Source organism: Eutrema salsugineum, unplaced genomic scaffold, assembly GCF_000478725.1.
Source record: "Eutrema salsugineum unplaced genomic scaffold, Eutsalg1_0 scaffold_2, whole genome shotgun sequence".
Classification (NCBI taxonomy): Eukaryota; Viridiplantae; Streptophyta; class Magnoliopsida; order Brassicales; family Brassicaceae; genus Eutrema; species Eutrema salsugineum.
The window spans coordinates 618,251-629,472 of NW_006256829.1; the positions used below are offsets into that span (position 1 = coordinate 618,251).

Sequence of the window (11,222 nt, forward strand, 5' to 3'; positions counted from 1 at the left end):
ATTATAATATTTCTTATTTCTTCACTTGCTTTTTCTAGTGGGTCATCTACTCATCTTTACTTGTAATTGAAGCATCTTGTTATCATATATTCTCACGGTATTCGATCTTCCTTAATAAGTTCCATCGGTTGTGTAGAAAATCTGATAGTTCTAATGCGCTGTTAAATTTGTACACTTTATGGCTTAAGAGGGAAAGCGCAAGTCCTTTTGATATGGCACATGATCGGTAAAGTTCACGATTGTTGGTTAAGCAAGATTCAGTAAACTCAATGGCCAAGCCCCTATAGTAGGATCATCATTGAGCATTTTGTTAGATTGGTAAGTTGTATATGGAGTGAGGGGTAAACTTGTAATCAAAATAGTCTTTGAAGACTTTTGTGATGTCCACCGAAATCTTGTTTAGGGATTTGAGAGACATGAGAGTTTGTGAAAGTATGGACAACACACCGGGACAAATGCATAGAGACTAGAGTTATAGAATGGTGTGGTCATGTGAATTATTAATCTCTCAACACTGTATCTTGAATACAACAGTTAAAAAGTAGAAGAAACCATGAATTTAGCCAAACATTTTGTTCTTGCTATCTTAAATAGTTTGACTATTGACAATGTTTCTCTTGTTGTGTTGCTTTTGTTTTGTCATAAACACTAACAGAAAGATCTCTTTGTCCTAAACAGCAAAGCATGAGTTTGGTAAATAATCTTATCGGATCATTTGGTATGAATGATGGATTATTAGGTTTGTGCTTTTGTGTGATTTTGTGTTGTGAAAGTAGACAAATTCCATAAGGACAAGTAGAACTATATAAACAAGCCTATCCAAGTTCTTACTCTACTCCATACACACTTGTCTGGTCCCATTCCACATGATCAAAACTTTCATGAATCTTATAGTAATAACGTAATTAACAATAATTAAGTCACATTAACAAAAGATGTAGCTCCTTTAGTTTCTAATCTAAATCTATTTCCAAGATATATTTTAAGTAGAACAAACACTTTTTATAGCATAAAGTCTGCAAGCTAATTATATCTGTCACCAACAATTTGCTAAAGTGTTAAGCTTTTGCCAACTCTTCTCCCTTCATAGCTTCTTCACCTTTATTCTCCAATTCCATTTTGACATCTATCAAATAAATCAGAGCCCAAACAAGCAAAGCCGACAACAATCTCTTTTGTAACATAACCTTTTGTTTCTTCCCTAATAAAAAAAGCACACAATATTTTTATTATTAGTTCCACCAAATTCTCAATTTGACTCAATACAAGTATATAAGCAAAGATACATCGAAAAAGTGAGTGTGTCAACAGAAGTGAGAAAACGAAGCACACAAGATATATCCAACATGGAAGAAGAAAACACAACAATCATCATGACGTCACTTGCAACTCTCTCTCCTTCACATCTAACAAATCTCACTCACTCCATTCTTTCTCTCTCCCACCACCATCGCCGTCGTCTCGCCGCCGTCCTCTCTTCTCCGACGCTTTTCTCACTCACCCTCCGCCACCTCCTCTCTCTCTCCCTCCCTCAAAAAACCCTCCTCATCGCCAACCACCTCCTCTCTCTTCTCCATCCTCTTCTCCTCCACCGTAACCACCACTCTCTCTCCTCGTCCGCCTCCGCCATGAAGCTCCGAGACCTAGACGCGGTGGTCCTCCTCCTTTTTCTATGCGAAACACACCAGCTTGATCCAGACGTTCTAGAAGCTTCCGCTGATAATTGGCGCGAAATGCTCGGTAAAATGTGCTCTGATCTCATGTTAAATAATATATCCGGTCTCTGGACTTGCGACGCCGGAATCTTGATGCCGTACATAGAAACCCTAGTTAGATGCAAAAGATTCGTCGACATAATGGGAGGCTACAACCATCTTCGTCGAGGAGGAGAGAAAGAAGGCTGTGAAATTCCGGCGGCTAGAGCGGCTGTGGTAGCGTTACGGGCGGTTCAAGTGTTAAATTCCGCCGCTTCAAACGCCGGAGAAGTAGAATGCGTGATATGCAAGGAAGACATGAGCGAAGGAAGGGATGTTTGTGAAATGCCATGTCAGCATCTGTTTCATTGGAAGTGTATATTGCCATGGCTTAGCAAGAAGAACACGTGTCCTTCTTGTAGGTTTCAACTTCCCACCGACGATGTCTTCTCCGAGATCCAACGGCTTTGGGAGATCCTCGTCAAGACCACCGGGTTACACGTGGCGTGATCTCAGCTCTCGGTGATGTAATACATGTGTAAGAAGCCTGTACATCGTTATCTCTATACTATAACAGATATAGAAATGTTTGGACCGTTTTGATCTTTAATTGAATTTATGTTTTTTCTTTTGATAAAGACACGTGTGTTATAGACTCATAACGACTTTCTTGGTAATCAAATTTGGTAGTCCGATGAATTTCGTAAAATTTATTGTACCATATAGAACGTGAAATTAAATTGATTTTTTTTCCCTGTACTATCGTTCGTTTTGTATCGATCGAGTTCATATGTTGTTTCCATAATCCATCAATGAAGAAGTAAAATAAAATAAAATGTGGACAGAAGTTAGTACTCGATAAAGCAAATTTCCCGTCATGAATTTTTCTTCAGTTTCTTTTTGTCTTAACAATTTTTTTTTGGTCTGCCTTAACAATTTTTCTCATGTAGAATGTACAAATAATTCCATGATTCGTTTTTAATTTTTTTTTTTTAAAGGTCAAGCTCGTCAAGTCAAACTATGGGTCTATATATAATTATGGGCTTTTCTATAGTTGGGCCTTTAGCGACGTGCGAATTAGATGGTTTTTCAATTTGGAAAGTATTTTGCTGTATTTTATTCCTGGGCGTTTAATGGGCCTGTGAATTATTACAGGCTGTGCTTATTAATTTATTAGAGTTACAACGGCTTCAAACTACGTTAATTTAATTCTAATTATAACTAGAAGAATAACACACTGAGAGAAGTTTAACTAACATTATAAGCAAATGGCAAACCGGATACCAAGCTAAAATATCTTTTTTAAGTAATCAATTGTTTAGATTTTTATCTGAATTATTCCAAGATAAAGCTTTAATCAAAGTAATTTAAAAATAATATGCGTAGACTATAGTATATATATTAATATAAAATAATATAAATATCTGCCACTTGGTAAATAAATATATAGCCGTCAATAAATTTTAGTTTGATAAACCAATTGGGTTGAGTAATCATAGTCATGTGCATCTATTCCATCTTGAAAAATGACGAATTGTTTCTCTATATAGTTTGAAGATGTTTTGAAGTTTTATTCTAACCACACAAACCTAATTACTTTTAAATGATACTACGTGTAGCTTCTAAAAAAGATTCTATTAAATTTGTGGAGCTAGTAGCGTAGCTTCAAAATTGACGTGGTTCAAAACGCAAATGCACAAATTTTATGCCGGTACTCCGTAGAAACCATTGTTCTGACATTACGTTTATATTAAAAGATTATATATATATGTATGTTAATAGGGTTATTTTTTATATTTTATAATCCGAGTTTTTAGGGTTAAAGATATAAAGATTCTAATGCGAAAAGTAAATCTATCTACAATATAAATTATTAAAATTGCAGAAAACGATGATCATGATTCATGATGGATAGCTAGTAGCAAGATGAGATGAGAAATCTAATCTCATAAAAAGTACAAATAAAAGTGATAATAGTACGTCCAGATACAATTGCAAAGAAGTGAGCTAGATAACAAAACAAAAATCTAGTATAATATAAATTTAGTTTGATTGTAATATGAGTAAATAATAAAGTACTACGACAATACGAAGAACACTAGTTAGTAGATAGATGGTGTTGTGATAAAATGTCGAGGTTTGGTTCGACCAGACAATATGGGACCTTCACGATGTCTGTCTCATGTTTCCTGCATGCCATGCATTCTATTTACTCTTTCTTTCTCTACGTGCCCACGTCTCCAAATTTTATTTATTTTCTAATTTTTGTGATGAATCAAAATAGGCTAAATTGGATCTGTTGTCTTATATATATTGGTAGTTTGGTACAATAGTCACAACTAATTAGCGTTTAAGATTCTTTCTTGAAAAGGTAGTAGGTTCAAATTCAATTAATTAGCTAATACTAGTAGTAAGCTAGGTTTCTCGAAAGATGGGATATACTTAAATGCTCGCATATAGTTTAAATTAAATAGATAACATCAGAAAGGTTTTCAAAAATTGGAGACATAGTGTCGCTATTTTTTGTTGTCTGTGCTTTTAAATAGAGGATCGAATAATTCTTATTTGGTAGACATCCAACGGGCCATGGTTATGAATTTCTTTTTGTTAGGGTACTGTCTAATTTGAATCGATGCATGCGATATAAATTTTGTAGAAACAATTCGTGCCATAGATATCACGTAACTCTTAATCAATCACTTGAGCTATATGGTTAAACGTCCTACGTACTATGTAATAGGTTAAACGTTGGTCCTTCAGTCTTCAGGTCAAACTAGGTTTGTGGATATATAGTTGATCTTTTAATTTATTGAGTCTAAATAAATTTACTTGAGAGGTTTAGAAAAGAAATTTACAAAACAGTTTATAGAGAAACCGAAGAAGTTTGTCTTAATGCACCAAACGTAATAAGTAAAACGTTGTTGCCTTGTTGGTCCTTCAAGCTAGGTTTGTGAAGTATATATATAGTTTCATTTCGTACTATACTAAATTCAAAGTAATTAAACTGGAATAAGTTTAATCAATGTTGCATAAAACTAATGTTAAACCCCAAAAGAAAAAAACAATGTGAAGTGAGAAGCTGAAGAGATAGACTGACATGCATGCTCCCTCAACCAAAAGACAAAACACACAGTGCAGTATCAATGGCCCAGCTGTCACCACAACTCTTTGTTTTATTTTTATAGGAACTTGTTTTACTTTTCTATTTTGATAATTTATAAATATTCTTCTTATCTTGTTTAATCAAAACGAGACTGATCGTTTGATTAGTTTTGTAATAAGATAGGAATTTAATTAAAGGATGGAGAGCACATGCATGATAATGCACTGTACTGTAATGGTGCATTCAAGGACTCTTGAATACGTTCCAAGGCCACATGTTCAGTACTTAATAGGTCCATATATATGAAAGTTAATTTGATAAGCTAAGAGAAAATGTACCTGGACCTTTCTTTCTATTTTGTAATAGATTATCTACACGTGATTTTCTTACTTTTGATTTGACTTTAGATCTACATGCATAAAACTTTTAACCATATTATGCGTCAAGTCACACGATCTAGCCGACACCAATTGATGAGATAACCAACTAGTGGAACCGTCATATGCAATATCAAATACCAGCAATGAATGAAATATGAGCCCTATATATCAACAAATTGATATTCGTTCGTTCCCAAAACAAGAAAAACCAAATATTTCATAATATTGGAAGAAGTCGATATGAATTTAATAATATCCGATTCAGTTAAACCTCACAGTCTTCTTGGGAGGATGTATTCATGTATATCAAGTCCTAAATTCGAACCCGTCTTATTATTTACCTGTTTTGGTTCCAAAAAATAATTTCAACAAGTGGAAGAGAAAGTTATGTAACCCACTTGTTGAATTCCTGATTAGGAAGCACAACAAAAAGGCATAGAGGAAGAAAAACGAAAGCTCAAGCTATAGCTTGATCATATTTTGTTAGATGATATAACAATGATAACTACTCATCAATGTAATTCATCGATCAACGCACGACAGTGTTTCTCTCTAAGGTAACATCGATGTGTGGATCCTTATGAACACAAAACGAGGAGAAACAGACAGAGAAGGCCAATGAGGGCCATGGAAGAAGGAGAAGAAGAAGAAGGCCAATGCAAGTTGGAACTTAGGAAAAAGACCAAAAAGATCCATTCTTTGGAAAATTCATTTCAACCCCATAATCCATGAAATAAATTTCGATCTAAATCTCACTGGCAAAAAGAGAGCCTATATTATTTTTTTTTAATAACCTTTTGAGTGTTAAAAAAAAAAATACAGAAAAGGGCAAAAAAACTGTAGGGGTTAAGACAGCTAAGAGTGTTCCTCAGTCGCCCCACAAAGGACTTCTCTCCTCTCTCTTCAGTCTTTCTCAACTCTCAAAATCTTAAATGGTTCCAAGTTCAATGCTCCAATCCACACCCACGCCCTCTTCGATCCCTCACACATGCATCCTATGACCTTTCCTTTTCTATCCATTTTCTTCCCACAATACTACCAAACTGCAAAACCAAAAAGCAAAAACAAATTTTGCAATATGAGAAATAAAGTCTGCCACATAATCACTGTGAAAACAGTCATTACATAATACTACTCCTCATAACTCAATATCACATCATTTCTTCATGTAAACTCTGATCCCAATCTAAATGTTTTCATTTAGTCTCCCATTGTCATGTGAAGGTTTTAGCATCACTGGTTCAACCACAAGGTTACTGAGATTCGAACTAGAGATAATCAAATGACTATTTTGGCTATGAACATTTTTGCCTCCTAAGTTTGCAAGGTTAACTTCTAAGGAAAGAAAGATAATTTCAGAGGGAAAAACATGGTCATGAATTAAATATATCAGAAAGTAGAATATGACAGCTTTTTTACTTAACCCTACTAAGACAGAGAATCAACATCGAACAGTAAAGAGGAGAATCTCTGAATATCCACTTTAAACTACTGCCCTCTTGTCTTAACTCTCAGAATCATTTAATTTTTCTTATTCAGTTAATTTGACCCATATCCTTTTGGCCTCTTTCCCTGGTTTCCAACACCTTCTACTTACTCTAGGGCTTCCACGGCTATATATATATATGGTCCCTTCCTTGAACTTGAAACTCATAATTCACAACTAGCACAGCTACTACTTGTTATCACTCCCCCATCAATTCAATCTATAGTCTTATCTGTGTATATATTACGATATTGCTCGAAGATTACATACCTGGGAAAATGGTCAAACCCTGCTGGAGAATAGGTGCCGGTATGGAGAGAAGTAAGATCAATCCCACAAAGAACGATGGCTTGACATGGTATAACGATCTTGGTCTTCACGCCTTTGGAGAGTTCTCGCTGGCCATGATCCAAGCCAACAGTGAGATGGAGGACCAGTGCCAGATCGAATCAGGGCCATTGACATTCAACAACCCAACAGTTCAAGGCACGTTTGTTGGAGTGTATGATGGTCATGGAGGTCCAGAGGCTTCCAGATTCATTGCAGACAACATCTTCCCCAAGTTAAAGAGTAAGACACCGCCTTCTCATTCTGTACTTGCTCATTCTTAAAACTGTCAGGCAGGCACACTAACACTCAGGTTTCACACATCAACAGAGTTCGCCTCCGAGGGTAGAGAGATTTCAGAGCAGGTGATCAAGAAAGCATTTTCAGAGACAGACCAAGACTTTCTCAACGGAGTGAAGAAACAATGGCGCAAGAACCCACATATGGCATCAGTGGGGTCATGTTGCTTGGCAGGAGTGATATGCAACGGATTGGTGTATATTGCAAACGCAGGAGATTCCAGGGCTGTATTAGGCAGATCTGAGAGAGGTGGAGTGAGAGCTGTTCAGTTATCAGTAGAGCACAATGCCAATGTAGAGTCTGCTAGGCAAGAGCTATGGTCAATGCATCCTAATGACCCCAACATTCTTGTGATGAAGCACCGGATGTGGCGTGTGAAAGGCATCATCCAGGTAAACCATTACATGATGCTAACACTTGTATATCGAAGCCATACCTTGCATCAGGATGTAAAACTCACACGCAAATGTGTTATTACCTTAAATCAGGTCACAAAATCCATAGGAGATGCATACCTCAAAAGAGCAGAGTTCAACAGAGAGCCGTTGCTGCCCAAATTCAGACTACCAGAACATTTCACCAAACCAATACTTAGCGCTGATCCATCAGTCACGGTTACTCGGCTTAAACCAGAAGACGAGTTTATGATTCTTGCTTCAGATGGGCTTTGGGAGCATCTTAGCAACCAGGAAGCTGTTGATATTGTACATAGTTCCCCGCGCCAAGTAAGTTCGACGCCTAACTCATATCCAGTGGGGTACCTGTCTGCTATACAAAAATTTGCACACAAGAATTATTTTGTTATTAATACCTTTACATTCATAGGGAATAGCAAGGAGACTACTCAAAGCTGCACTGAAGGAAGCAGCAAAGAAAAGAGAGATGAGATACTCAGACCTGAAAGAGATCAATCCTGGTGTGAGAAGGCATTTCCATGACGATATATCTGTTATTGTGGTCTATCTCAAGCCCCAGATGGTCAAAACCAATGGTTGGGCTTCTCCACTGTCAGTAAGAGGTGGCTACCCTATGCATTCAACATCATGAACAGATACCACAGCATCGACTCTTCGTTTCTCTCAGTGTAATGCCTAAAGGCAACGAAATTTGGAACCAGGAGCAAGAACCACTAGTAGTATAGGTAGATCAATATTAAATTTGCGAGATCTTTGATATGTTCTTTTTAAGAAAACATAAATTCAAGTGAACCCCTGTATTCAAAAATGATACACGAGGGTACTTTCATGCAATATCGTCATTGTCCACGTTGGTAAAATTTCAAAAGCATATACATTAGCCTTTCGGCACAAAACGCAACATAACCAATAGGTGTGAATAAGCACAAGCACAACAAATGAAAATAAGAAGCAAAAAAACTGAACATTACATTCCCTTAGTAACAGTTTTCTGGCGCTTGATTCAAAATTCTCAGAAAGAAAAGTATCAACAAAGTATATCAATAATCTATTACAGAAAGATAAGACATTGTGTAGCATCAGAATGCCAGAAAAGTCACAGCCCCCGCGAACAGAGATTCAGCATCTGAGGTTCTCTTCCTTTCAACTGCCATAGAGAGACCAGAGAAATGGAAACCAACAAGTATCTCTATAGTTCTAATGATGTCTTAACTAAGGAATTCTGAAGTAGCGGCTTGAGAGGTCATGTCAATAAGAAAACCAAATTACGACAAATGGTTATGGGTTCCATTTTGATGCAATATTCGCAATCAAGCACAGGACGACAGTAAACCAGCTTATTTTAGGAACGAGATAAAGATGACAAAACACTTACTTTGATAGATAAGCTAGCAAAATAGGCTGATTTTCAAGGAAACGCATCGGCACAGCTCAAAAGCAATCAACACTACTACTTTCTTACTAGCTTAGGAACAAAATCTTCAAATCAGTGAAAAAAAACTGTCTTTCCTTTGATAACCGAAAATAGTTTGCTACATGCAGTACAAACTCTCTATTATTGTTGTTTGTACTTGATACGAACATGCAACGTTAAAAGGACCATCCACATTCACATATAGTTAAATGAAATAAAGGCATTACTAGCTATACTTACCACTTCAAGCACCTGCAACATGGAAAACATCAACACCAGCCACTTCAGAATTCCTAGGTCCTAACACATTGATAATTGCTTTTTTTTTAAGACACTCAGAGCTATAGGTTACTTATTGGTTTCTCAAGATCTCATCTGATGACACCTTAGCTTCTGTCCATCTGAGAGAATCATTGCATAACTGCACAACCTTGCTCCGCGACCAGACTTCAACCGTAATAAAGATACTACACACGAGGACTTCTACTTCGGAAATAAATAGAGAATCAAGCGGCCAGAGAGGGAATCATAAAACGCTACACTACCTGCCAAAACCAAAGATTGTGGAGTCAGATACGAGAAAATAAGCCAGACACTACTAAATTTTGCCATGCAATCAGAAGTATCAAAAGAAACTCACCTAACTGCAAAGATAGAAGAACTTTATTCAGGAACCTTAGGCAGCGTTTCCAGATACAGCTGCCTCCTGATGAAGCAAAGAGTTGAACAATATAAACCGTTAGCTTTTCTATTTATGTTCTAGTTCTAACAGAAGAGAGAAAATACATAAGTTAAAGACGGTCTACCTTGCCAATAATTTGCTTCGCAGGTAAATCTGAAGATGAATCGGAAGACGGCTTTGAAAACCTAATGATGGGCAATTCACAAACCACATTATTGAAAAAATAATCGCACAGCACATCAAACCTCAGGCACTAGCTTATTTCAGGTTGCATGAAAATGTACCTTAGTGCCCTAGCTTTGCGTTTATCTTCTTCGGCCGAATCAACTTTGATATCAACTTTACCATCTTTCCCGAAACGGGCGAGCCTAGCTTTCTTCTTTGCCTCTTCCTCCGTGTTATCAGTGGTAGGAGATGATGCAGGAACCCCAAATCTGTGTGTGAAATTAAGCGAATGTGAAACTCTAAACATGGAAGCAATACACTAGTAAGCACAAAGAAAGCATGGTGAAAAACCTGTCAGCTCTAGCCTTTCGCTTCAATTCCTCTGCTTTCTTCGTTCCCGCAGAGTCATTCACCGCTGTTACAGTACCAAACCTGTATCGAGAGTGAAATACGTTTCAATCTCGCAAACTTATAAGTATGACAGTATGTGAACATTAAGAATCCTCCGTTGCGTTCTTAAGGTTCAGTGAGTTGATAAATTCCGAACAGATGAAAGAAAATCGCTTCGTAAGAAGGCCGAAACCCTAGTTTTGAAATCCCTAAAAACGACAGGAATCAACGAATAAACTTAGCCATAAGGGGAAGAAGTTACCTCTCAGCACGCGAATTGCGCTTCTCCTCTTCGGTTAACTTGACAGAAACCCCAAACCTCTCAGCACGTCGAATCTTCTTCTGAATATCATCGACCGGAGATACATCCCCAGAATCAGCCGATCCAATAGCCTTAGAGTCGGCTTCGTCCTTCTTCACACCAGAAACATCAACGGATTCCTTGACTTCTCCGTTGAGTATGTCATCCGTACGATCTGGCTCCACAGTGTTGAGGTCTACGATTTTCTTAGGGTTTTCACCAGTAGAAAGTCCTCCGCCATTCTCCATCGTCGCCGTGACCTTAACTCCGTTGCTCGCCATAGAATCGAAGCTCCGTTCAAAATACGCGCCTAGAGAGAGCGAGAGCGAGAGAGATTCCTAAGATTTCGCGATTTAGCCACAGTTAGGGTTCGGGGGTCCGGTCTCGGTGCTTTTTAAAGCCTCAATATAAAGGCTAAAATCGTCTAATCAAATTTGATTTCGTATGGACCGGATCGTATGTATTTAGATGTATACCACTTGCCTAAATAGTAAAGACTGTCCAAATTTGGGTTTTTAGAATAATATTTCCAGACTTATGAAGAAAATACTGTACTACCTGCCT

General features: G+C 37.3%; 3 protein-coding genes across 3 annotated transcripts; 2 read left to right on the top strand and 1 right to left on the bottom strand.

Moving 5' to 3' along the window:
* The first annotated feature begins 1,244 nt into the window (after nucleotides 1-1,244).
* LOC18019107 (E3 ubiquitin-protein ligase SGR9, amyloplastic) lies at nucleotides 1,245-2,360 on the top strand. Its single transcript, XM_006398665.2, has one exon. It carries the CDS (start codon nucleotides 1,347-1,349, stop codon nucleotides 2,202-2,204), a length of 858 nt encoding a protein of 285 aa, XP_006398728.1. The 5' UTR covers nucleotides 1,245-1,346; the 3' UTR covers nucleotides 2,205-2,360.
* A 4,475-nt stretch (nucleotides 2,361-6,835) lies between these two features.
* Nucleotides 6,836-8,498, top strand: LOC18019108 (probable protein phosphatase 2C 67). Its single transcript, XM_006398667.2, has 4 exons — nucleotides 6,836-7,233; nucleotides 7,321-7,682; nucleotides 7,779-8,015; nucleotides 8,116-8,498. The coding sequence occupies exons 1-4, from the start codon at nucleotides 6,942-6,944 to the stop codon at nucleotides 8,335-8,337; spliced, it is 1,113 nt and encodes a 370-aa protein (XP_006398730.1). The 5' UTR covers nucleotides 6,836-6,941; the 3' UTR covers nucleotides 8,338-8,498.
* A 153-nt stretch (nucleotides 8,499-8,651) lies between these two features.
* LOC18019110 (protein MODIFIER OF SNC1 11) lies at nucleotides 8,652-11,044 on the bottom strand. The gene is made up of 6 exons (XM_006398666.2): nucleotides 10,620-11,044; nucleotides 10,319-10,399; nucleotides 10,087-10,236; nucleotides 9,927-9,987; nucleotides 9,761-9,826; nucleotides 8,652-9,665 (listed from the first exon to the last, which is right to left on the bottom strand). The coding sequence occupies exons 1-5, from the start codon at nucleotides 10,937-10,939 to the stop codon at nucleotides 9,797-9,799; spliced, it is 642 nt and encodes a 213-aa protein (XP_006398729.1). The 5' UTR covers nucleotides 10,940-11,044; the 3' UTR covers nucleotides 8,652-9,665; nucleotides 9,761-9,796.
* Nucleotides 11,045-11,222: the final 178 nt, after the last annotated feature.